Genomic DNA, 27,520 nt, shown 5'->3' with positions numbered 1-27,520 from the left:
AATGATTTCAGGAGCAGACTCCAGAGGCTCATCCCCTACGTATAACACCCAGTGCTCATCCCAACAAGTTTTCTTCTTAATGCCCCTAGCCCATTTGGCCCATCCCCCCTCCCACAACCCCTCCAGCAACCCCGTTTTTTCTCTGTGTTTAAGAGTCTCTCCCTGTTTTTATATTATATTCGCTTCCCTTCCCTTCCGTTCATCTGTTTTTGTACCTTAAATTTCACATATGCATGCAACAGAGTCCTTTCTAAACTGATGAAATAAGCTTTGAAAACCCTACATGCTCCCATAAACAATACAGAACAGACTCAGCTAAACGTGAAGTAACGGGTTTTTGAGCCTGTCCCCCTTTCTGACTCTGCAGGAGCCGGCACTCCCCAAGGACGTGAAGGCCCAGTGTAGAGCCGAGTTTACTGGTGGCCGTGTCACCACCTGTGGTTACCTGTAAAACAGCCTCTATTATTGTCACTGTCTTCCCGGTTCCAGGAGGCCCAAACAGAATGTACGGCAGCGGGCGGCAGTCGCCACTGAGAATTCTTCGAACCGCTAACTTCTGGTTTTCATTGAGCACGGGATTGAAAAATTCCTTTTCTCTCGCCTTGGGGATCTGGGCTTCATTTACTGGATTCAGAGTGGAGAAATGGAGTTAGGCACAGCCGGAGCACGGGTCAGTACGGGCCACCATGACAGCCGGGACACTGCCAGTCAGGCGGGGGGGGGCTCCTCAGAGCCCACTGCTGAGGCGCTCTTTCTAACAGCCTCAACTCGGTCAGGCAGAGTTGGGAAAATCAGCTTAGCCGAGGGCAAGACCACCGGCCACTTAATTCATTTTTCTGCTTTACACGTGCAGCGTCACCTAGCACGTTGGGAGACACACTCTGGAAAAGGTCAACGAAAATGGCCCATCATCACATCTCAGGTCGAGGACCTAACCTGAAACCTCACGTCCCCAGTCTCCAGTGGACACAAGCGTTCATTGCTCTGGCTGCGGTCAGACCGCACGCACCTCCCGACCCGTCTCGCTTCTGCAGGAGCGGGACGCGCCAGGGGTCGGCCCGCAGGCAGCCCCTCGCAATACACACCCAGGTTACCTGGCTTTCCGGCAAAGGCTGCCAGCCCCGGTGCGTCCTGGGCACCAGCTTGCCTCTCCTTTGCTGCGTGCTTACTTTGGTCCTTCGTGGGTTTCCGATTCTAGGAATAATCACGCAGAAAAACGGCCTTAAAAAACCCCTCGTGTTTGTTTACACAGCTTTGAAGAGTGAACGTGAGCACTTGCTGACCTTCTACTTTTTTTTTTTTTTTCATTTCTTTTTTTTGCTTTTTGCCCGGATCCCCCATTCTACTTGTTTCATTTATTTAACAGGTCTTTGCGTGGATCACAGGTCACGTAGTTTCAAAACATAATAAAAACACACGGCATCTGATAAAAAAGCTGCCAAAAAGGCGTATGTTTTTTTGAATCCCCTTACAAAAATAAACATAACAGACTAAATCCTGTGATGGCGACTCTAGAACAAAGGGTTACACGTATCTGACTAAGGTGTATTTTTTTTCTGCATCCTCCCCGCTGCACCTGCTCACCTACCAGGGAGATCCCGCAGCGGCTGAAGGCAAGTCCTGGGGTCCCTTGCTCCCGTGGAACCCCGCAGGCAAAACCCTTTTCTCTACAATGTAAACAAGCCCTCCCAAGGACAGCTCAGGTTAGAACTCACTCTGAGCATCACGCGCCTCTCAGGCACCACCAACGGCTGGCGGTGCTTCTCTACCAGTGGTGTTCCAAATCCTATAGGAGAACCGGTTCTGGGTGAATTGAAACATAAACTGAGTTTGTCCTGGACCGAGGGAACTGGTTTTCAAATTTCCCCCGTTACATACAATGCTGTAACACACAGCTTGGCACATTGATCACAGGACTGCATCACAGGATCACTTTCCTAGGACAAATCCTGCAAGGAAAATTGTTACTAAAAATTTCACTTAGGGGCGCCTGGGTGGCTGAGTCAGTGAAGTGCCTGACTTCAGCTCAGGTCATGATCTCGCAGCACGTGGGTTCAAGCCCCACACCGGGCTCTGTGCTGACAGCTCGCTCACAGCCTGGAGCCTGCTTCGGATTCTGTCTCCCTCTCTCTCTCTGCCCCTCCCCCACTCACGTTCGCTCGCTCTCTCTCAAAATGCAAACACTAAAAAAATTTAAAAAGTAAAAGTTTCACTTAGAAATTATACACACGTTGCCAAATTTTTGTCCAGAAGGACACAGCAATTTACCTTCCCATGCGGTGTATGCCTCTAAAGTGGCATGACAAGTACGGACAAGTTGTGTCACACGTACACACGACACTATCACAATTCGACAAACACTCCTGGGCTCATAAAACGTCCCCCGCTGTCAACAGAGCGCTTACAGTTCCTAGAATGCTTTGTACGCGGAAGCCTCGAGCATGCACTTTTTGACATCTCTCCAGTGTGACGAACCGTCCTGAGGCCCACCTGTGCCACCCCTCTCACTGCTGAGAACCACTGCGCCAGGAGAACGTCACGCAACTCCTCTACCCACTTGCACGGGAACGGACGCTGGGCTGGTCCCGCGTTGGCCATGACTGACAGCGCCGCTGTCAACGCTTGTGCGTCACCCCTCGCACGTGCGTCGCCGGGGCCAGCGCCACGAGTGAAGCGCTGGGACCGTATGGCAAGTGCAGGCCTAGCTTTCTTCAGGAATTCTCTTCGAAAGCGGCCAGGCCACTCTGCATCCCCACCGGCCCGTGCCGGGCTCCAGCTGTTGCACACGCGCACGACCCTTAGCGTGGTCGGTCCCGTTAATTCCATTTTCGCCACTTCAATACGGGTGTAGTAGCAGAGTTCACTGTGTTTTATAACCTGTGCTCCCTAGGGACTAACGTTATCTTTTCATGACTTATCATTTGCATACAGACAGTCCCTGACAGTGGTTTGTCTTGTGATGGTGTGAAAGTGGTACACGTTCTGTAAAATCTGTACTCGGGGTTTTGAATTTGGATCTTTTCCTGGGCTAGCGGTATGTGTGGTGCGATCCTCCTGTGTCGCTGGGCGGCGGCCTCGGCCCCCGGTCAGCCCACGATCACGAGGTCAACAACCATCCTGTACCCAGACAGCCACTGTTTGTCACTGAGAGTGTAGCACTCAGTACGTTTCACGAGGTGTTCACTGTATCATCAACAGGCTTTGCATTAGCGGATTCCACCCCACTGTTATGAGCGCGTCTGAGGAAAGCTAGGCTGAGCTGTGATGTTTGGTAGGTTAGGTGTTTGCACCGTCAACTTACGGTATTTTCAACCTATGCTGAGTTTAACAAGACGTGACTCCACTGTCAGCGGAGTAAGATCTGTATATTCTTTGGTGAAGTATGTGTTCACGTCTGGTTCAGTTTTAAGAGCCTCATGTTCTGGCGACAAGCTGGCTGGGCACTTTGTAGTTGTTTTCAATTGAGCATTTCTTCAATTACTGAGTGTACACACTTCTCCGTTCTCAATACGTCTTTCCTCAGATATGTGATTTGCAAAGATTTTCAGTCTTGTCATCTGTCTTTTCATTGTCTTTAACCAGGTCTTTTGAATAGCAAAACTTACTTCATTGGAGTCCAAATTTATCAGTATTTTTTCTTTATGGATCACATTCTTAGCATCTTATCTAAAAACTCTTTATCTTGGGGCGCCTGGGTGGCTCAGTCGGTTGAGCCTCCGACTTCAGCTCACGTCACGATCTCACAGTTCGTGAGTTCGAGCCCTGCGTCAGGCTCTGGGCTGATGGCTCAGAGCCTGGAACCTGCTTCCGATTCTGTGTCTCCCTCTCTCTCTGCCCCTCCCCCATTCATGCTCTGTCTCTCTCTGTCTCAAAAATAAATAAACATTAAAAAAATTAAAAAAAAAACATTGCTAAAAACTCTTTATCTTACCTAAATATATTAAGATTTTCTATCACGTGCTTTTCTAGAAATTTTATGGTTTCAGGCTTTATATTTTGGGCTACGATCTGTTTTGAGTTAATCTCTGTGCAGGCTGTGAGGTATCATACCTCTGTACACAGACACCGACTGTCATAGCACCTTTTGTTAAAGGTTATCCTTTCCCTACTTTGACCACCTTTGCACGTCTGTACAAAGTCAATTGTCCAAATTCCCGGTCTATTTCCAGGCATTCCATTCTGTTCCACGGATACATTTGTTTATCTTGATGCCAGTGGCACACTGTATCGATTGTTGTAACTTTGTAACAAGTCTCCAGATCAGGCAGGGTGAGTTCTCCGAGTTTGTGTTCTTTTTCAAAGTTGTTCTGAAAATTCTAGGCCTTTTGCATTTCCATACAGACTTTGGAGTTGGCTTGTCAGTTTCCACAAAAATGTCTGGTGAGATTTGGACCTGACTGGCACAGAGTCTGGAGGTCGGTTTGGGTTTTCTGATACATGAACAGTTTCTCTCATCAGTGTTGTGGGGACTCCAGGGGTACAGTCTTGCACATCTTTTGTCACATTTACCTCCAATGTTTAAGAACATTTGGATGCTACCTTATATAGTATTAAAACTTTGATTCTGGGTGTTTAATGCTAGTGTGTATACACACACACACACACACACAATTTATTTTTGTATACTGACCTTGTATCTTGCAAGTTTGCTACTCACTTACTAATTCCACTAGCTTCTTTTCAGAGTCCATCAGATTTTACACACAATACGGGTGGTTTTTATTTTTCTTGCTGCAGTGCTGGTCTACGACCTCCTGTAGTGTCGAATGTTAGTGGCAGGAGTGGACGTGTCTTGATCCTCATGGGAAAAGTGCATTTTGTCTCTCACCGTGTGGGTTTTTTGTAGGTAAAGGACGTTCCCTTCCATTTCTAGTTTGCTAATAAGCCTTTTGATCAGGAATGGATGTTGGGTTTTGTCAGATGCCTTTTCTGTATCTATGGAGATGATGGTTTTTCCTTTTTGGTTTGTTAACATGATGAATATCACGGACTGACTTTGGAATGTTAAACCGGCTTCTCATTCCTGGGATGAACCATTCTCCTGGTCTCTTTCATATACACACCCACACATATGTATATGAGTTCTCTCTCTCTGAGTTCTCTAGAGAAACAATCAACAGGACATACATGTATAAGCTAAAAAGAGATTTCTTAGAAGAAACTGGCTCATGTGTTGACAGAGCCTGAGAAGTCCGGGGTGTGCCTCCGGCACGCTGGAGACACAGAACTGATGGTCCGAGTCCAAAGGCAGGACAGGACGATGTTCCCACTAGAGGCAGCAGGTGTCCCTCCGGGCCTGCCTGCTCCATTCAGGCCTCCCAGGAGGGATTACCACCCCCCCCCCCCTCGGCCCCCACCCAGTGTACCCACCCACCATCAATCCTGCCCAGAAACACGACTGAACTAGGTATCAAACACCCTGGGCCCCAGGCCAGCTGACACGTCAAACGTCAAGAGTCCCCAGGACTCTTCCTCAATCTTCTTCAAAATCTGCAGCCTGCAGTGACGTCACCTATCTCCTCCCGGATTCCGGTGACCTGCGTCTTCACGCTTTTCCCCCATCAGTCTTTGAGGTTTATCAATTTTACCGATCTTCTCTGAGAGCCAGCTTTTGGGTTCACTGATTCCTCTACCGTTCTTCTGTTTTCTATTCCACTGATTCCTGTACCAATGTTTATTATTTTCTCTCTTTTGCTTAGTTTGCATTTTATTTGTTCTTATTTTTCTAGTTTTCTGAGGAGGAAGCTGAGGTCACTGACTTGAAGCCTGGTCACTCAGCACTGTAAACCTGCCTAACGAGGGCTCTGGCGGCCCCTTAGCGTTTGAGGTGCTGTACCGTCACTTTCACACTGGGAAAAACACTCGCTTATCTACTGATTTCTCCTGTGATCAGTGGGTTGCATAGGAGTGTGTTTTTGGTTTCTTGAGATTTGGGGGTTTTCTGGAGATCCCTCTGCTATGGATTTCTAACTTGAGTCCACGCGGTTAGACGATGTATCTCGTATCGCTTTCATCCTTTGCATTTGGTGGCCTTGTTCTATGGCCCCAAATAAGGTCAACAGTAGTGAGTGTTCTGTGTCCACCTCCACACAAAGTGTATGTATTCAGTTCTTTCTAGGTGGGGTGCTCTATAAACATCCCCCTGGGGCGCCTGGGTGGCTCAGTCGGTGGGGCGTCTGACTTCGGCTCAGGTCATGATCTCACGGTTTGTGGTTTTGAGCCCCACACTGGGGGCTCTGTGCTGACGGCTCAGAGCCTGGAGCTTGCTTGGGATTCTGTGTCTCCCTCTCTCTCTGCCCCTCCCCACTCGTGTTCTGTCTCTCCTTCAAAAATAAACATTAAAAAAAAATTTAGGGGCACCTGGGTGGCTCTGTCGGTTGGATGTCCAACTTCGGCTCAGGTCGTGATCTCACAGCTCGTGAGTTTGAGTCCCGCGTCGGGCGTTGTGCTGACAGCTCAGAGCCTGAAGCCTGCTTCGGTTCTGTGTCTCCCTCTCACTCTGCCCCTCCCCCTCTTGTGCTCGGTCTCTCTCTCTCTCAAAAATAAACATTAAAAAAATTAAAACAAACAAACATCCCTCAGGTCACAGAGGCTGACTACTGTTCTGCTCCCTTGCACTGATCACTTTCAGTCAGTCTGTTCTGTTAGTAACAGAGGGAGGGGTGCTGACATCACCGACCAGCACACGGAGCTTGTCTGGTTCTCCCCGCAGTTTTTTTTTTTTTTTTTTTTTTTTTTTTCTCCCCGCAGTTTTATCAGTTTCTGCTTCGTGTGCCCTGAGTCTGTTATTAGGTGCAGAAGTGCCTAGGCTTGTTAGGCACTCCTGAGATACTGTGACACCACCTTTATCCTCCCTATGTTCCGAAACCTACTCTGACATTCACACAGCCACCCCATCCTGTGACTGTTACTTTCTTGTTGATACCTCTTCCCATCCTTTACTTTTAACTTATTTGTGTCTTTATATTTAAAATGTGTTTCTTAGTGGGGCGCCTGGGTGGCTCAGTCGGTTGAGCGTCCTACTTCAGCTCAGGTCACGATCTCACGGTTTGTGAGTTCGGGCCCCACATCGGGCTCTGTGCTGACAGCTCAGAGCCTGGAGCCTGCTTCCGATTCTGTGTCTTCCTCTCTCTCTGCCCCTCCCCTGCTCACACTGTCTGTCTGTCTCAAAAATAAATTAAAAAAACATTAAAATGTGTTTCTTATAGGCAGCATATAGTTGGGTCTTTCCTTTTTATCCAAGCCGGCAATCTCTGCTTCTTAACTGCCGTGTTTGGACTGCGAACACATGATGTGATTACTGACGCCGTTACATGTAACTCTCTCACTTTGCCATTTGTTTTCTCTGTGCCTCAACTGTTCTAGACACACAATTGTAGCCAGAGATGTCAACGCCCACTCTAAGTAAATCACGGCACAGGTGGGTGGGAATTAAGTCAGGTCATGGTACAACTGTCCATGTGTCCGTCTTTTTCTGGCTACTTCTGAATTGTTTTTATAATTCCATTTTATCTCCTTTGTGGGTCTAGCTCTTTATATTTGTCATTTCAGTAGTTGCTCTAGGATTTAGAGTATACATCTTTAACTGATCACAATTTACTTCAAGTAAATTACACTGATATGGTATAAGAGAAGTGATACTCTCTTTTCCCATCCCTTGTTTAGATCTACGTACGTTACAAACTACGTAATACGTTGCTACTAGTTCAAGAACTTAAAAAAGCAATTATCTTTTTAAAAATTATTTAAGTATCACTTAAAAATGTTACCACAGTAAGAACATTTCACTTCAGATCTTCCCTCTTAAAAACGTTCCTATGTACAGTATAGCATGTAATGCAGGTCAGAGCTGTAGAGCAGACCCCCAGAGCTTGCCCCCCTGTAGGACTGAGACTTCGTGCTCACTTGTCAGCAGCTCTCCATTCCCTTCCCCCAGCCCCTGGAGCAGGCTCCAGGCTCCGAGCTGTCAGCACAGAGACTGACACGGGGCTGGAACTCACGAACCACGAGATCATGACCTGAGCCGAAGTCGGACGCTCAACCAACCGAGCCACCAGGCTCCCCGTGGGTCTTATCATTTTAGAGATCTCATATGATGGGGCGCCTGGGTGGCTCAGTCGGTTACGCATCCGGCTTCGGCTCAGGTCACGATCTCACAGTCCGTGAGTTCGAGCCCCGCGTCGGGCTCTGTGCTGACAGCGCAGAGCCTGGAGCCTGCTTCGGATTCTGTGTCTCCCTCTCTCTCTGCCCCTCCCCTGCTCATGCTCTGACTCTGTCTCAAAAATAAATAAACATTAAAAAAAAAATTAAAAAAGAGATCTCATATGAGATGGATCCTGTAGGATGTGGCTTATTTCTCTGAGTATAATGTCCTCCAGGTCCACCCATGTCATCACGTTTTATAGGATTTCCTTCTGTTTAAAAAGTCAGTTACTGAGCGCCTGGGTGGCTCAGCTGGTTGAGCATCTGACTCTTGGTTCCAGCTCAGGTCACGATCTCACAGTTGTGACTGAGCCCCACATCAGGCTCTGTGCCAAATACAGAGCCTGCCTGAGACTCTCTCACTTTCCCTCTGCCCCTCTTTGCCGTGTGTGTGCTCGCTTTTATCAACGTTTTTTATTTATTTTTGGGACAGAGAGAGACAGAGCATGAACGGGGGAGGGGCAGAGAGAGAGGGAGACACAGAATCGGAAACAGGCTCCGGGCTCCGAGCCATCAGCCCAGAGCCTGACGCGGCGCTCGAACTCACGGACCGCGAGATCGTGACCTGGCTGAAGTCGGACGCTTAACCGACTGCGCCACCCAGGCGCCCCTGTGCTCGCTTTTAAATGAATTAAAAAGTAAGTTAAAAACTCAGTTATCTTTTAAAGAGGATTTTTTTCTGTAACAAAAAATTCTTTACATGTCCATACCCACTTATCATTTCTGGTCCTTTTTGCTCCTCCAGGGAGGCCATCGTGTCCCTCTAGGGCGGTTTCCGTGTGCTGTTAGGGCTCTCGCGGCTGGTGGTATAGGTCAGCGGTAACTCCTGCCCCATCCTTCAGCTCAGGCACGTCTGGATAATTGCGCACATCCTCTTCATTTCTGAAGCGTAGGTTGGGCACAGAGTTCCAGGCGGACAGTGTGTCCTGGCAGCACCTTCCAGAGCCACCCCACTGCTATCAACAGGAAATCTGCTGCCGTTCCTTTTTCTGCTCCCCTGCTTATAATGAGACTTTGTTTCTAAGGTTTAGAAGTTCTTTCTAAGCAACTTTCAGGCATTTGATTGTCATGTGTCTTGGTGCAGTTTTCTCCAGATTTCTTGTACTTCAGGTCTGTTAAATTTCCTGGATATGTATGTAGGTTTATAGTTTTCATCGAATCAGGAAAGTTTCCACCGTTTTTTCCAGTATTTCTTACACTCCCCTCTCTGGGACTCTAATTGTGTGGATGCAAGGCTGTGGGTACTTGTCCCACAGCTCACTGATGCTTTTTTGGATTGATTCATTTATTTATTTTTTTAAGATTCTTCTTTATTGTTTCGCTTTGCTGAGTTTCTTTTTTAAGGCTTTTTTTTTTTTTTTTAACGTTTATTTATTTTTGACACAGGGAGAGACAGAGCATGAACAGGGGAGGGTCAGAGAGAGGGAGACACAGAATATGAAGCAGGCTCCAGGCTCTGAGCTGTCAGCCCAGAGCCCGACGCGGGGCTAGAACTCACGGACTGTGAGATCATGACCTGAGCCGAAGTCGGCTGCCCAACCGACTGAGCCACCCAAGCGCCCCTTGCTTTGCTGAGTTTCTATCCGTGTTCAAATTCACTAATATTTATGACTGTAGTCTCTAGTCTGTTAGTTGTCTGATATACTTTTCATCTTAAGACCTTGAGTTTTTGTCTCTAGAAATTTATCTTTTATTGTTTATGTCTCCACTGAATGTGGAGCATACGGAGTATAATTATAATAACTGTTTTAACGTCCATGTCTGCTAATTACTACCACTCTTATTACTTTTTTGACTATTACAGAAGTTTACTTAACAAGAAAGTTCAATATGAAAATGCACAACCTGATTTTTATATAGTAGGAAAATGTTTATATAGTGGGAGCTATCGAGAGGGGACATGTGGAAGCCACTGGTTTCTTCCATAACACACCCGTTGTTAACAATGCTCATTCCAAGGCTTCTAACAGGATGACACAATTTCCTGGAATTACCACCATTCCAATGTCGTTCTGTCGCCCACTAGTTACCATCTCCACACGTCCATCCTTCCCAAGATTCATGAAGGGACTGAACCCCCGCAATATTCCCTGGACATGTGCCTGCCACCATTTAATCTCAATGGTAATTTCTTGTCCATAAATTTTTCAACTTAGGAGGGTGAGCTTTGTTAATGGTGTCTACTCGGCAAGCTCAAAGACGCTCCCAGATGGAATTCGTGGCATCCTTCACGCTCCTGCATTATTAGGCCTGGCATACTACTATTATTTTCTTTAGTCGATTTCAACTGATGGAATTTAAAAAAAAATTTTCTTTTTTGGTATGGAAACCAATTTGACAATAAATTTCATATTAAAATAAATAAAGCAGCAATGTTAAGTCCTTAAAAAAATAATTTTTTTTTTTTTTTTTTTAAAGAGCACAAGCTGGGAAAGGGCAGAGAGAGGGTGGGGACAGAGAATCTGAAGCAGGCTCTGCGTGTTATCAGGGCAACCCAACGTGGAGCTTCGAACCTACAAACCGTGAGATCATGACCTGAGCTGAAGTTGGACGCTCAACCAAATGAGGCACCCAGGCGCCCCTGAAATTCCTTATTATGGATAGTGTTTTTCAGTTTATTTCTGGATTAGATACCAGATGTTGTGAATTTTACACCTCGTGTGTATGTACTCCCGCAACTCTCCTTGACCTTGGCTGTGGGATGTGGCTGCACTGCTTGGAGGGCCACTCTCCGCTGGGCCCGTGGATGGGTGGGGCTGGCAGGCAGTGTAGGGCTAGACTCTGCCCACCCGCAGGCAACACCCTCTGAGGACTCTACCTGTCGCCCTGTGAATTCTCTGGCTTTGGGAACCAGTCGTTCCGGCACTGGGGGAAGGGTGGGGGTGGGTTCGGGCTTCCTCTCTGCTTTCCAGGGCTTCTTTCCCAGGCATGCATTCGTGACACAACTCCGGGGGGGGGGGGTGTGTGTCTCTGCAGACCCTTCTTGTCCTGTGCTCTCCCCCAGTCCTCTGCCCTGTGAATGCCATCCACCTTGTCCTTACGCTGCCACCAGGTGTGTCTCCTCAATTCTGTAGACCACTGGCCTCCCTTTCTGCTCCCTGGCCCGGGAGCTCTGAAGATCGTAAGCTGGGGCAATCACAGGGTCACCTCATTTGCTTCCTCTGTCCGAAATCACTGTCCTAGGACATGCGATACACAAGTATCTGAAACTGTTGTGTTGTGTGCTTTGTCTGAGTTTTGATTAGTTAAGGTAGGAAGGCAGATTCAGTCTCTGTAACTGCATCTTGGTTGATGTGTGGAATGACCTCAAGTTCATTTGCGACCTAGCTTATCCATAAGAAGATCATGTTCTGCATTTAAACATATTGGGGTTCAGCTGATGAGGAATGTGACCCACACAAACAGCACCACCTCCCCCACCTGGCACCGAGTCCCCATCGGGGTGACAGACCCTCCCTGAGAATCAGGCCACCGGGTGGACCGGCGAGCGGGGTGCTGAAGGTGACGCTGTGTCTGTTCCACTGAAGATCCTTTGCTACTTTTAGATCAGGTAAGAAAGAAAGGTGATTTTAATGGAAACTTTTTAATGTTTCCTTCATAGGATTTTCTGTGAATATGTAGGTAAGTATTCTAAAACTATCAGTTTTGCATTTTTGGAGAGGGGCTACAAAATGGTGAAAGAGCTTCTAAATATTAGAATTAAAATTTTGTATTTTTTATATATTTAAAGCATGTTCAAAAAAGCAAATTCGAACAGGACAGTACTATAGGTTACAACCCCCACCACAGACATGGAGAGTTTTTCTCATTACTGGAAACACAATGATAAATAAAACCATTTCTGTTTTACTCATATAAACATTTGGACAGCCTAGACGATAGCTGGCACAAAACAGGCACTACGTAGCTATTTATGGAACCGGCTTCCATAAGTGAAAAATAAACTATCTTTATAATCTTCATAAAGATTACAAATGTTGGGGTGCCTGGGTGGCCCAGTCCATTAAATGTCTGACTCCTGATCTTGGCTCAGGTCATGAGCTCAGGCCTTGTGAGTCTGAGCCCCACGTTGGGATTCTCTCTATCTCTGCCCCCCCACCCCTCCCCTGCACGCATGTGCATATGCTCCCTCTTGCTCTCATAATAAATAAACTTAAAAAAAAAACCCACAAAAAAACAAAGATTACAAATGTTAATCATTTGGTGGACGCATGTTCTTCCAGACATTTTCTATGCATATATAATCATATAAATGTGCCTGTGCCTGAGTGTACAAGAAAAGCATATACTTTTAAAATTAAATGATAAGCTCATATGAACAGATCTGCACCTTGGTTTTCTCCACTTACTGTACCGTGTAACTGTATATAAACTTAACACTAAATCTGTTGTACGAATATCTTAGGTTTTACTTATTTATCGTGAGACAGAACAAATGCGCGCACATGCATGTGAGTGGGGGAGCGGCAGAGAGAGGGAGACAGAGAATCCCAAGTAGGCTCCATGCTGTCATCACAGAGCCCAACACGGGGCTCGATCCCACAAACCACAAGTTCATGACCTGAGTCAAAATCAAGAGTCAGACCAACTGAGCCACCCCAGCCGCCCCCGAATATCCTAGTTTTATTTGAGCTGTGATCTTGGGCTATATTTGAACGACACCCCTCTCAAATCCCAGGCCATTGAGAACTGACGTACCGTCTACGAAATATTTCAAAGTCACCGAAGCAATACCTTGCTGGTGGGCTGTCCATCGCGTTTGGTGTCTTGTACGTAGTTCCAGTTTACCGTCACTTGGGGAGACTGTAAAATGACTTCTTCTGGAAACAACACTTTTAAAATGAGATAAGAAGGTAGGTGTTACTGAAAGCTTGAAAACGATGAATGAACGGCAGCAACCTAGGCTTTTCCCGTCTGGGTCCCGTACTTGGTTTCTCGGCTACGGCAGAACAGCAGTTCTGGGTACTGCTCACAACGGAGCCATGTGCCCATTTGGAGGCACAGAAGTTAATTACGTTACGAAGGGACAAGCACAGGGCAACGGCTTCAGTTTCAGTAATTTCCACACAGATTAAATAGTAAAGAGACACTGAAACTTGCCAGTGGCAAAGAAAAACGTTGGATATCACATAATTTTACTTGTCATATACGACCAAAGAGACTGTGTTTGACACAAAACTTTACACGGAACTTGTAAAAATACTCTGGGAAGAAGTGAACTATCGTTCCACAAAAATAATACCTTTGACACCTAAGTGGATGACGTGTTCAAGCGCAAAGTGACACCGTCTGCTCGTGGTCCTGCCAGAGAGAGAATATCAAACAAGTCACCTCCAGTTTAGAAATACTAGCCTAGTACTGGTCGTGGAAATCTAACCTGTACGAATACTTATAGAGGGGCCGTCTTAGAGTCAGAGCCCCCGAGGTTCTCAGAGGCCCCGCCAGGGAGTCTGGAGCGCAGGGGCTCACTTTTCAGTGGGTGTCTGTCTATACACAACATGACAACATTAGGAGTTTTACAGAAGAACTTTAAACAGAGACATCCCATGTATGGGGACAGCAGGGACTCCTTCCTTTCTGGGAGTATTCCTCTTTTAAATATATAAAGAGAACAAGTAGGGGGAAAAAATGGAAAAACAGCCTAAAATATTAATACCACTACCTCAGCAACAAAGTAATTTTTATTGTAAAGATTTAAACCTCTGAAATCCACAACTCAAAGTTAAAACGTAAACTGAGGCTTATTAACAATTTTAAGACTCTGAGTAAAAACTGATCCGAACCAGGCAGCATCCCAGGCAGCGGACAGAGGGGCTCCGAGGAGCTGTCCGACGCGAAGGACTCCCGCAGCCAGAAGGCAGCGGGCACGGCACGAGAGAGTTATCCCGGGAAAAACAGGGGGCCGGCTCCCCCCAGCTCGCTTTCCGCGGGGGCGGGCAGGGGTCCGGCAGGCGGAGCCTCACCAGTCCTGACCAGTCCTGACCAGGCAGTTCCCGACCGACCAGCCTAAGATCCCGTTTCGGGGGGAGCCAAACCTGTAATCGCCTCCCAGTTTGGTGACGTGGCACTCAGCATAAGCCACTCCATTGTGGGCCTGTCTTGTTTCTTAACACAACAAACAGAATTAAAAACGTAAAATAAAACCTCATCTTCAATGAAATGAGATGACCAAAGCTCCAAGGCACAGTTGAAGATGGACGTCTGTTCCAGAAAGAACATCTGGCCTTCAAAGAAGCAAAGGTACAAGAGCTGCTCCATACCGGCTCAGAAATCGGGCCGCATACAGGTTTCTGGAAAATTCAGACTTGTGAGCCCAAGGACCAGGTGATTGTTTCTCACCTGAATCATGAGGTGTAGAGCAGACACTTCACAGTCGCCCTCCGGTGAGTCGTGGGTAGGGGGTGGGTGGGTGGGTGGGGGTGTGAAGCTGGCAAAACCAAATGCACAAGCACAGCCCTCAGAGGCCCTTCCTCTGGGGCCCCGGGCACGAGGCTCCTGGCAGCCCCGCTCTGTCCCCGCAAGGAGTCTTCACACACAGTTACCTGGGATACAAGGCACTCGAGCAGATCAATTAAAGGGGAAGAAATGGAGGAACGGCCAGGCCTTCCCGGGGGAGGCTTTCCAAGCTCCGTGCCTGGCGAGCCGGGGCCATTCCGCCTCTGCCCGAGAGGCAGGAGGGGAGCTTCCGACACCTTTCAAAGGGCACAGAAGACTGGGACATGTAACAAAGGTAGCGCCAGGCAAACTAGACAAGCTGGTCACCCTGCAGGATCACGGCCTTCCTTCTAAAGAGCACGCCAAACGGGAATAAACTGTTTCTCAACAGATCCCAGAAGCACACTACAGGAGGAATTCACCAAAATAAAAGTAACATGTTTTTCATCCTACACAGACAAGAAAGGTCTGATCCGAAGTTATCCAGTGGAAATACTTCATCTCATGAGCACGCCGAAGGTAAGCAATAATGATCTCCAGAAATGCCAAAAAGGCAATGAGCGTAATAGCTTAAGGTGGAGACCGATGAATCATTTCCCAACCTGACTGATCTGAAAAACAGCAAGATACTAAGCGGTAAAATCCTAGAGGTATTTATTTGCACTAAAACATGAAACGAGTTAGAGGTGGAAAACCATGAGGAAAACACTAGACAAGAATTCCAAAGGAGGACAAAGAACAAAAGGAAAAAACACAGAAAGCTTCGCTAAGTGCAGCCTACGGGTGAAAAAGAGACTCCACGCTGCCAAGATGCCAATTCTCCCTACATCCACATCACTGTGCAGACACGGAAGACGATTTCCTGCCTCACTGTTCCTAACAGCAAACACCTGGGAACCGAACTGGACCCTGGCTGGGTGACTTGTGCTCCGACCTTCCACAGGACAGCACTCAGCACTCACCCAGCACCAAACTCCAAAATCACAAAGGAAGAAAGGTCTCAAGTCAATGACCTCGACTTCCACCACCAGAAACTAGAAAAAGGAGAGCAGATGGAACCCCAAATAAATAGATAAAGACCAAAGCAGAAGTCAATGAATTAACAAGTAGAAAGAGCCTGCAAAATATGAATGAAATCAAAAGTTGATTCCCTCTTCCCTCATAAGGCTGAACTGAGAAGCCTGGAGCCAGACCAAAGAAGGTAGGTATTCCCACTGTCAGGCACGAGAGACGGGGACATCATCAGTACGGATTCGGAAAGTACTACTACTAAGGAAATACTAGGATATTTCACGCAAATACATTACTTGGATGAAATGCACAAATTCTTTTTTTATAAGACACATACTGCCAAAGCTCACTCCACACACAATTGGTAACCTAAATAGTTACTGATTTATTAAAGAAATCAAATTTGTAGTCAGAAAGTTTCCTGCAAAGAAAGCTCCAAACCGAGAAGGCTTTACTGGCAAATTGCACTGAACGTTTAAGGAAGAAGACCAATTCTACATACTCTACACAAACTAGCCCCCAAAACGGAGGAGAAAGTGATGATTTTTAACTTATTGTGAGGCCAACATTATCCTAATACCAAAATCAGAAAAAAGATAATTTCAAGAAACCACAGACCAACACACCACATAAGCACAGATGCAAAAATTAATAAAATTCTGGCACATCATATCAAACGATATATTAAAGGAAATTACATTAGGGCCAAGTGAGGCTTATTCCAAAAATGCAAAGTTGATTTTACATTAGAAAACCACTCAGCATAATGGTCTTAATAGACAAAAAAAAAGGAAAACCACATGACCACCCGGATACAGAAAGAGCTTCTGACAAAACCCCATACCCAGTCATGACCGAACGCTCGCAGAAAACTTGAGGCCATCTCCTCAACCTGAGGAAGGGCTGAATACAAACGGCTTACATCCAGCTCACGTGGTGCCTGACGTTCAAGACTGAATGAACGCTACACCCTCAGGTCGGGAACAAGGCCACTTCCGTGGAATGCTATTCTAGCCAGTGCAGTCAGGCAAGGAAAAACAATGCATTCAGATAGGAAAGGAAGCAGTAAAGCTCTTTACTTGAACAAAAAGACGGTCTATGTAGAAAATCCCACGTAATCTGTAAAAGCTACTAGAGCCATCAGATGCATTTAACAAGCTCTCAGGATACTAAACTAACATACAAAAATAAACCGCATTCGTGAACAGTAGCTAGAAGCAATTTTAGGTTAAAATTACTTACTGTTTACCACAGCATTACATTTTTTTGAGGGCTGGAAAAGTCTGACAGAAGATAAGCAAAACACTCCCAGGGAGCAGTACAGACACTGGTCAGAGAAATGAAACACAGCCTGACTAGATGGAGAGAGGGACCGTTTTCAAGGGTTGGAAGTCTCGATATTAAGGTGTCAATTCTCCCGTAAACGGACCTAAAAATTCAACGTAATCCCAATCAGAATCTCAACAGGTGTTGCGGGAACACCAAAGACCCCAAAGAGCCCCCACAGCCTGGCAGACGAGAGGAGGAGGACCAAGAGGAGGGCTTCTACTGCCTGGGCTCAAGACTCAGCAGCACGAGAACACGCATGAATGGAAACGAGCACATGGAGAGGTGCTCAGCTTGACTCAGGAGGGAAACGTGCACCCAGGCCACAGAGAGACACCACCTCCCAACTAACAGAAGGACCGAAATTAACAGACTGACCGGCCCAAGGGTTGTGAGCAGGTGGGGCGACGGGACCCTGGCACAAGCTGCTGGAAATGCAAATGGTGTAGCTGCTTTAGAAAACCGTTTGGCACTTCTTTAAGAAGCTGAGTGCCCCCGCACCACAGGACCCAGCCATCACACCGCCCCACCCAAGAGAAAGGGACCTGTGTCCATCCAAACACCTGTACGCAGACGTTCACAGCAGCTCTCTTTGGAATGACCGACATATGGAAAAACCCAATGTCCACCCACAGGTGACTGGACAGGTGAGCTGTGGCAGATCCCTCTAACGACACGCACTACTCAGGCCTCAAAAGGAGCCAAATCAGAATCACTGTTACACACCTGACAACTATCACTTTCAAAAAGGCAACAAAGTCATGTAACAGTACGGTCAAATCTCAAAATAATTCTGCTAAGGGAAAGAAAGATGCCAGGCAAAACACAGTAGGTCCTGTACGTTTCCATTTATGTAAAACTGTACAAAGTGCAAACAAATTAGCGACAGAAAGTGCTGCCCGTGGCCCGGGAACGGTGGGCGGAGAAGGAACAAGGAAGGGGCACAGGGAAGTGTCTGCGGTGGTGGACGTGCTCTTTCACGGGATGTACACACGTCCAAATCCTCAAACCGTACGTTTCATCAGGCACAGGTGACCACACGTACGTTGTATCTCCGTAGGCCCACTTCTTTTCTTTTTTTAAAAAAATTTTTTTTCAACGTTTTTTATTTATTTTTGGGACAGAGAGAGACAGAGCATGAACGGGGGAGGGGCAGAGAGAGAGGGAGACACAGAATCGGAAACAGGCTCCAGGCTCCGAGCCATCAGCCCAGAGCCTGACGCGGGGCTCGAACTCACGGACCGCGAGATTGTGACCTGGCTGAAGTCGGACGCTTAACCGACTGCGCCACCCAGGCACCCCGGCCCACTTCTTTTCAAACAGGAAACTTCCTATGGGAAGTAAGCACTCACAGAGATGTGCGGCCCACCTGCCCTGTTCAGAGGCCCCCCCCTCAGCTCTGTTCAACCCGCGGAGCAATGGTGCTGCCCATCTTCCCGTCTTTCTTAACAAGTGGGGAACATACATTTTTTTTGAAGTGAGAATTCTGGTTTTCCGTAACTTAACACAAGCAAGCAACCTAAACCCTAACCGGGACGGGCAGAGGCTCCAGAGGCAGACAGCTCCAGGCTGTCAGAGGTGGCAGCCGGGCTCGTGCTGAGGTGCCCGCCGCTCCCACCCGGTCTCTTATTTCTTCCACCCTCCGCCTGGCCGCCCACCAGCCTGCTCAAGACCTGGGCCCGTGTCTGTCCGTGCGTCTGTCCGTCCGTTCGAGATCGCTGCCTTCCAGCAGCCCCTTGCTGCCGGTACCAGGCCCACAGACCCTCTGGCTGTTCTTGGACACCTTCTCTCTGGCTCAGCCCCACGGCCTGTCACACCTGCCCTCTGTCCCGCGTCCTTCTGCAGGTCAACTCGTGCACCGCCTTCCGCCCGTGCTAGCTCTCTTCTCCCTCCCCGCCTCCTCCTCCCTTTCAGTGGGCCCACCGTACGGGCCAGGGGGACACTCAGTCAGAAATGTCCACGGACAAATTGGCTCTTTCGTCCTGCCAAGGACCCCTGTCCCACCTGGCCAGGTCCACCTCCTCCCACACATGCTTCCTCACCCCTGTAACCCCTGCCATTGCAGGGGCTCTACTGAGCTGGTTTCTCTCATTTCAAGAACCGTCCCCTTCCTGGACCTCACCTAGCTCCCACTCCACCTGCTCTGCTTCCACGGCCAGTAACGGCCTCTCCCTGCTGACCCTCAACCCATTCACGCCCAACACACTTCGAGCTGGTGGCAGTCCCAACACCCAAATGTTCCTTAAATAAAACTAATATAAAAAAAAAATCTCCGATCTATCTTAAAATTAGCACCTTCTCATACTTAAAAGATACAATGAAACAACAAGCAACAGATCTAGAGAAGTTCTCTGTAGCATGCCTACCCAGGAAAAGCACGGCACAAAGGACACAGAAAGGACTCCTACAAATATCAAAAACCAATTACTCAGAAGGAAAAGATATGAGCCAGTATTTCAGAGAGGAAGAAATCTTGTGGCCAAGAAACATGGAAATTCTGAACTTTATATGCAGTCAGAGAAATGCACCTCCAGACCATAAGGAGACATTATATACCTAGCAAGCTGGCACAAATTTAGAAGGCTAACGAAGCCAGGTTTGGGCTGGCATGGATCAAGAGGTTCTTACAGATGCCGGTTCTGGGGATCTCCGATGTCACCACAGGTAAAAGCTGAAATGTACATCCCCAAACCACAGTCTCACTCCTAAGTGTACGGCCCAGAAAACATGAGTGTCTGTGCACAAGGAGGGAGAAGGTGCCCACAGAAAACCTTCAGAGCAGAGACAGGGCCGATGCCCGTCCACACAAGTAGAGTAGTGGACTCACCCGGGGGGGGGGAAGAAGTAGGTGACACTGAACAGTGACACACAACATGGAGAATCCTGGTAACATGCCAGTGAAATCCTCCTAGACACTAGGGACCGCAAGCTCAAAACAAACCCAAAAAATACTTGGGGCGCCTGGGTGGCTCAGTCGGTGGAGTGTCCGACTTCAGCTCAGGTCACGATCTCGCGGTTCGTGAGTTCGAGCCCCGCGTTGGGCTCTGTGCTGACAGCTCAGAGCCTGGAGCCTGCTTCGGATTCTGTGTCTCCCTTGCTCTCTGACCCTCCCCTGCTTGCGCACACTTTCTCTCTCTCAAAAAATGAATACACGTTAAAAAATTTTTTTTTAAATACATTTTTCCTGTGTGTGGGTGTATGTGTGTGTATAAAGATGCACAAACTGTTGTTTTTTTTTTTTAAAGCAAGGGAGAAACAAATACAAAATCCCAGTTAGTGGGGGGGGGGGTGCAGTGGATGAAAAGGAGGGGACGGCAGGTTGGCAGGGCCACTGCTCCACGCTTGCAATGTGGTAAATGACAAGATGTCAGCGTACTTAAAGTCCAGAAATGAAGGAAGAGAAAATGTTTGCAACTTTGGAGTCGTGACCTAGAAACACGAACAGCCCACGCTGCCTCCCCCACCCCGGCACTTCCGGGTGGAGAGACGGACGGAAGAGGCCGCTGCCATCAACAGCAAAAACGCGCTTGCAGGAAGAGACACCGAAAGCCTCACCGGTTATATGTGAATTCCACATCCATGGGTTCAAAGTTATATGCTTGTTCAAATTCTGGGTTAAGTTTAAGAGTTACTTCTTCTTCGTGAATCTAAAAAGGAAACAAACAATTTAATTTCCATACTTTACATTGGATTCGTTGGGACAATCTTCTATGTTTATCTAGCAACACATCATGAAACCTTTACAGATTTGAGCTACACTCGGGCATTTTAAATCCCTGCAAAAATAATCAAGAGGATTAAATCACAGTGTTGTTTGGTGTCGTTACACTGTCCACACGGGAGGACCTGGTCGGTGGACGCACCCACACCAGCACACTTACTGAGCTTCTCACTGGCTGCACCCTAGAGATCTGGGCTCTGGGGAAACAGTGTGCCACACAGGCCATGTCTCTGAAGGAGACGAGAAAGCAAACAATGACCAATGCAGCGAGGGGTACCTGCCGCAAAAGCACCTCCGTAAAGAGGTCATTCCAAGACTTCCCCTTCCAGAATAGGGAACTACGCATCCTGGGACCCTCCAGCCAAAACTAACGCCTGCACAAAGCTGTTCCTGGACAGGCGGGGCAGAAAGGGAATTTCTAAGGGAACACGGGAGGAAACAAACAAACAAAAAAAACAGGAAGGCAAGCCCTGAGTTGAAAAGGGGTGCAAACTGAATGAGGGCTGCCAGGCAGCGCGGGCTTCACGGAGGCCAGGTGACCGGAGCCGGCTGTAGTTTGTGACAGGAGGCCGGCAGGCACACGGGTGGTGGAGCTGCCCCGTCAGCAGGGCCCCTCCCTGCAGCAGAGCAGAAGCCACAATCCCTGTGGACGGAGGGGGAGCCCGGCACAGGTCCCCAGGTTTCCCAGGGATGGAGACAGATGAAAATGAATCTGTAATTAAAGATCACCAAGCATACAAGGAAGCAAATCACCAAGAGTGAGGGTCAGCAAAAACAGCCATCACAGATCTGGGCCTGAAGGACTTCACACACTGACACAGTTATTTCTAGAAACCTGAAATACTACATATGAAATTTTTTAAAAAATCCATAAAGAAAAAGATAAACAAACCTAATATAAAAACTAAGAGGGCAGGATACCCGGGTGGCTCGCGGTCGAGCATCCACTCTTGATTTCAGCTCAGGTCATGATCCCAGGGCCATGGGGATAGAGCCCCAAGATGGCTCTGCACTGAGCATGGAGCCTGCTCAGGATTCTCATTCTCTCTCTCTCTCTGCCACTTTGCCCCTGCACCCCCCCCACCCCCACTCATGCTGTCTCTAAAATAATAAAACAAAAAAACTCACACCTCTCTCCCTCCAAAAAAAAAATCCAGGGCACCTTAATAAATCAAGCAGAGTGCTTGGAGATGAAAATCATGCTCAATGAGATAAACTAAGCAGGAAAGGAGAACATGACCATGTCTGTTTCCAGGCACATGCTCCTGGCGACAAGGAGGCCCCTCTGTGGAGGTGACTTTGGTGGCAGGGGTCAGTGCTGGGGCCCCCCGGACCAGCATGAGTACACAACCTGCCAGATGCACAGTGGCCTCACTCTGGAATGTCCCCACCAGCTGCTGCCAGGGTGAGAACACTGGGCCGCCTGTCAAGGAAGAACCAATCTGACATCAACGGAGTAAGTAAGTGCTCATCCTGGATGCGTGTCCTCTGCCCACCACACCACCTGTGGGGCTCTCCTGAGGGGCTCCTGAACCATCATGGTTTCCTATGCCACTGCACTGGCCAAAAATGAAATTCTAGAGAATCAAGTACAGCGATGGGCTGAGGCCTGTAGAGTTTACTAACTCGACCATGAATTCCATCACTCAGAGGCAGATGACTTTGTGGAATATCCCACCGAAGGATGAGTAAGGGTGCTCGACACCCCCAAGGCTTCAGTGTGGGTTTGTCAGCTTATGGTGCTGGCGCCCCCCCAACCAGTGTTCAGGACCCAAGGGGGCCTTGTACCTTCAATCTCTGGCCCTGCTGCTTCTGAGGCTTTAGTCCCCAGGGCTTCCTCCCTGAGGGGCACAATCGGGTCTACTCTTTGGAAGCTAAGACTGCCAGTTGGCCATAATGGGCTCCTCATACCTCTTGGTCGAGAGCCAGAGTGGTTACAGCTGGGGAGGTTCAGGCTAAGTGGCCACCACTCTGCAGGGGGAGAGAGGGCAGCTCGCTGTGCTGCCACATCCCTGAAGACAGTCAGCGGGAGCAGCTGGCAGGGCGCCAAGGGTCGGCTCCCTCCCCCGTCGTCCTACAGCACTGGTTTCATGACCAGCTGCACTGGCCAGGGCTGGCGCTGGTGTGCTGGTGCAGAATGCGGCTAGCGTGCCTGCGGAGGCCGGATGTCGCCCCTCTTGCAAATCCTTACCAGACCCTTCTAGTCCCCGCAGCCCATCCCCACTCCAGAGGCAAGGCTCTGGTGCGTCCTCAGTTAGTTTTCTGCCTGAGGCAGCGAGCAGGCTTCCCCTGACCCTTCGCGGCAGTGCTACGAGCAGGGTGGCAATGGAGACCAGCTGCCAAGTCACACAACCTTGCGGTGGGCCAGGAGGGGCTAGAAAAGCCAACAAATCTCCACAGAAGCAGTAAGAGCTGCAGACTTTTAAGTGCATTTTTCCTTCCGAGGCTCTCTCTTCTGGAGCACATTCAGGATGCCCAAATTTGACTAAATGCAAACATCACAACTTACACATGATATATTTAAAAGGTAAATATGGCTATACGGCTTACGTGATTGAAAATTATAGGACTTAAAAAATTTTTTTATTTATTTTGAGAGCACGTGTGCGAGGGGTTGGGGGGGGGGGTGGGGAGAGAGAGATAGAGAGAGAGAATCCCACCCAAGCAGGCTTTGAGCTGTCAGCACAGAGCCCAAGAGCCCAACGTGGGGCTCGAACTCATAGAACTGTGAGATCACAAGCTGAGCCCAAATCCAGAGTCAGACACTTAACTAACAGAGCCACACAGGCACCCCAAAAAGTACGTAATTTTTAAAAAGCTATTAAGTTCTCTTTCTGCATCAAATTTATTTAAGTATTTACTTTATCCTGCATCTTCTGAAGTACCGTCAAAGCCTGAAAAAGCGCCTCTGCCCCAGCCAGGGTGGGCAGGTGACCCCCGACTGGCCGGAAGGGCTGGCCCAGCACTAGCGGAGCAGGCGCGCCTCTCACCTCAATCACATAGCCGATGTACTCGATGACATGTCCGCTGTACTCTTGGCTTTTTAAGACCAGCTTATCACCTAGTTAAAAAACATAGCATGACATGTAAAACGATAAAATCACAGAGCTTTGCTGCTGTACTATAAAATCAAATGCTGTGAACAAACGTCAGCGGGGGTCAGCTGCTTAGGAATCGTGTCACCACGGCCAAAGCGCAGGGCTGGGTGCACGGAAAACTCTGAGCCAAAGCAAAGGAAGGGAGACGACGGGACTGCAGTATTGCGGTTCACACGTTCTCCCCCAAAGGGGGTCAGCGTCTGCGGTCCCTCTAGAAAACAGGACACGTAACAAACGCACCTGCGTACAGAGAAGGCCTGCTTTCAGCCAGTCCTGGGACCTCCAGAACCAGCAAATCCCCATTTCTTTTCAAGGTGACCCCACTCATGTTATACTCTTTCAGTTCCATTTCTGCATGAATCTCCTCAAGCCAGAGCAAAGTCGAAAACTTCTCCTTGTAGTTTGACATGTTCAAAAGCTGAAAAAAAAAACCCCAGCAAGTTAGTGAGAGCAGAGTCACATGTCCGACACGCCCGTATCCAGGAAAGCGGCAGGCACTGGAGCCGCTGTGTCCAAGCTGCTGAAACTCAGCGGACTGGGGAGAAGGCAGCTTTCAGACACCGACCACCACCAGCATGGGACAGTGGCCCGTGCACCCCAGGGAGCCTCGCGACGGCCCCGGCTGCCACCTGAGAGCTGCCAGGCCCTGGCGCAGAGGGCCAGGGGAGCTGTGTGGTCTCTGCATTGAGGGCATGGAACTGGGGTCCCCTCCGGGCTGTCAGCCGAGCACTGGTCAGTGCACGAGTATAGGAAACCATGTCATGTTGGGACACCCAACTAATGGGATAAGAGCAGGGCTCGACCAGCACCCGGGCTGCCACCATTCTCTGGGGTGGGGGCCGTTCTGTGCGTCGTCGGGCACTTACCAGCATTCCTGGCCCCCACCCACTTGCTGATACTTGCACCACCCCCCCCCCCCCCCCCCCCCGTCATGACAGCCAAAAATGTCTCCAGGGCTGAGAGCCACTGGATTAGATGGAATAATTCCTAGAGCTCACACAGGATCAAGAACAGCGTGGTTCCCATCAGCCCCAACGGAAAGGCTTGTAATAGACGAGATATCAGACCGAGCATTCCAAAAGGTATTGGACCCACCTAACAAAGCCTTAAAGCCAGGCTTGAAAGTATTTGTTTCCAAGTAACTTAACTGCGTCCCAGAACAAACTTAAAAATATTTTCAGGAACGGAAAAATATCCAACAGCTGACAAGATAAAATCCAGAGTGTCTGGCATTGAAAACTTACGAGGCTTAGGGGTGCCTGGGTGGCTCAGTCGGTGGAGTGTCCGACTTCAGCTCAGGTCATGATGTCGTGAGTCTGAGCCCCACGTCGGGCTCACTGCTCTGAGTGCACAGCCTGCTTTGAATTCTCTGTCTCCCTCTCTCTATGCCCTTCCCACTCTTGTGAGAAACAAACAAACAAACAAACCAGCTCTCTCTCAAAAATCAATATAACATTTAAAAAAAACGGTCAGCAGACTTAGAAAGAAACAGAAACTACAACTTACAACGGGGAGAAAAACCTCTCAACAGAACCAGATATGACATGTATGACAGAATCTGCAGACAAGGACACTGAAATAGCTGTTCTTTGAAGAACCAGAAAAGACTGAGCATGTGACGTAGACACACAGAAGATCTAAAAAAGAGTCAACTGAACCGGTGGAGAGGAGAACTATCATGTGTGACGTTAAAGCACACCGGATCAGACTACATGTTGCAAAAAAAAGAAAAAAAAAAAAGGACTAGTGAACTTGAGGACTGGCAATAGGAACCTTCCCAAATGCAGAGGCAAGTCCTGAAGACATCTGAGCAGAGCATCTCTGAGCTGCGGGGCGGCTCCAAGGAGCAACGGGAATCTGAAGAAGGGGCTCAGCAGAAAGGCTATCTGAAGACAGAATGGCCAAAAAATACCCAAATTTGAGGAAAACTGTAAGTCCGTATATCCAAGAAGTTCAAGGAACCCCAAGCCCAGAAATTGGAAGAAAACTGTACCAAGGCATGTTGTAAATTATTTTTTTTTACAACTAGTGATAAAGAGAAAATCTTAAAAGCTGCTAGAAAAAAGTGCACATTACATGCAAAAGAACAAAAGGTAAGAAGGAAAGCAGCGAGCCAGAAGACAGCAGAGCGGCCTCTGCAAAGCTCCAGCCTAGAATTCGAGACCCAGCAAAAATATCTTTCAAGAATGGAGGTGAAACACTCTTCCAGACATACAAGGGCCGAAAGAACCGCTCACTCGCAGATGAGCACCAAAGACGTTCCCTTTGTTTAGCAGAACAAGGACCCCATGGGGGGGTCTGGGTCCACGCAAAGCAGTGGACCAAGAATGGGAATTACATGGTAGGCGTCAGAAAAGACTTCTCTTTTAAAATGCTTTTAAAAGATAACGGACGATATGTATGTAAAGTAAACATGGTAAAACACAGCATGAATCTCAGAGCGTATGTAGAAGCCGTATTTATGGCATCAGCAAAATGTCCAAGAAAAGAGACCGGGAAGGTGCTGCCATGGGGGTCTCACCATGTGGGACACACTAGACCTCTAGATGCTTCAAGCTTGTGCTACGCCGACACGACACCACCTTCCACACGCAGCTACTCAACGCTACACTGAAGTAAAGTTAAAGAGAACTGAAGACTCCATTCCCCTGGTGCCGCAGCCACATTTCAGATGCTTCAACAGCCACCTGTGGCCAGCGACTGCCATGTCAGAGAACACAGATACAGAACATGTCTATCACAGCAGAAAGTTCTAGTGCGTAGCGCTGTCAGAAACCCTGAAGCAACAGTACACACGCTGCAAAAGAAAAGTTACCAGCCAAGAGAGGAGATAAACGGAATTAAAAAATAAAAGCAGAAAAAGAAAAAAAAAGGAAACAATGAACAAATACAAATAGCCAAATGATAGATTTAAACAAAGTCGTATCAGTAACCACACAAACGCAAAAGTAAAAACACCACGATTAAGGCAGAGACTGTCAAATAGGTGAAAGAGCAAGAACCAACTGAGTGCTTCCTACGAGAAACACATTTTATTGACAAAATTTTTTAAATATTTATTTATTCTTGAGAGAGAGACAGAGTGTGAACAGGGGAGGGGCAGAGAGAGAGAGGGAGACACAGAATCCGAAGCAGGCTCCAGGCTCTGAGCTGTCAGCACAGAGCCCGACGTGGGGCTCAAACTCACGAACGATGAGATCATGACCTGAGCTGAAGTCGGACGGTCAACCGACTGAGCCCAGGTGCCCCGAGGAACACACTTTAAAGATAAAGTCATAAATGGGGTGCCTGGGGGGGCTCAGTTGGTTGGGTATCCGACTTCAGCTCAGGTCATGATCTTGCAGTTCGTGAGTTCGAGCCCCATTATCGGGCTCTGTGCTGACAGCTCAGAGCCTGGAGCGTGCTTTGGATTCTGTGTCTCTCTCTCTGCCCCCCCCCCCACCCCCCACTCACTCTCTCCTCTCTCTCTTCCTCGAAAATAAACATTAAAAAGTTTTTTTAAAAAAGACTTAAAAAAAAAAAGGTAAAATCATAAACAGGTTAAAAGTAGGACAAAAGAAACACCATGTTAACACTGATCAGAAACAAGTTGCATAAGCTACACGAGTATCACACAGAGTAGATTCCAGAACCAAGAACACCAGGAATAAAGTGAGACGTTTCATGCCGAAAAAGGGGCTAACCAATGAAGATGACATGATAACCATGAATATTTCTGCCCCTAATT

General features: G+C 48.1%; 1 protein-coding gene and 1 pseudogene across 6 annotated transcripts in view; both read right to left on the bottom strand.

The window, feature by feature from the left end:
- The window catches only part of MOV10L1 (Mov10 like RNA helicase 1), a 72,632-nt gene that overhangs the window by 14,028 nt on the left and 31,084 nt on the right, over positions 1-27,520 (bottom strand). For 5 of the 6 annotated variants that reach the window (XM_078449267.2, XM_078449265.2, XM_081796284.1 and 2 more), the window contains 7 exons: positions 24,034-24,211; positions 23,686-23,756; positions 20,530-20,621; positions 13,445-13,503; positions 12,937-13,034; positions 1,086-1,194; positions 446-624 (listed from right to left, as the gene is read on the bottom strand). In XM_078449267.2, the coding sequence (XP_078305393.2) occupies positions 446-624; positions 1,086-1,194; positions 12,937-13,034; positions 13,445-13,503; positions 20,530-20,621; positions 23,686-23,756; positions 24,034-24,211 (786 nt within the window). The remainder of the gene's footprint in view (positions 1-445; positions 625-1,085; positions 1,195-12,936; positions 13,035-13,444; positions 13,504-20,529; positions 20,622-23,685; positions 23,757-24,033; positions 24,212-27,520) is intronic. The other variant, XM_078449266.2, reaches the window with a different exon arrangement.
- On the bottom strand, positions 9,622-10,471 carry LOC132693563 (small nuclear ribonucleoprotein G pseudogene; annotated as a pseudogene).

The sequence above is a fragment of the Panthera onca genome, chromosome B4 (genome assembly GCF_046562875.1).
Source record: "Panthera onca isolate mPanOnc1 chromosome B4, mPanOnc1 haplotype 2, whole genome shotgun sequence".
Taxonomy (NCBI): Eukaryota; Metazoa; Chordata; class Mammalia; order Carnivora; family Felidae; genus Panthera; species Panthera onca.
Note: the sequence above shows the minus strand (reverse complement) of the source record. Positions and strands in the feature narration are given on the sequence as shown.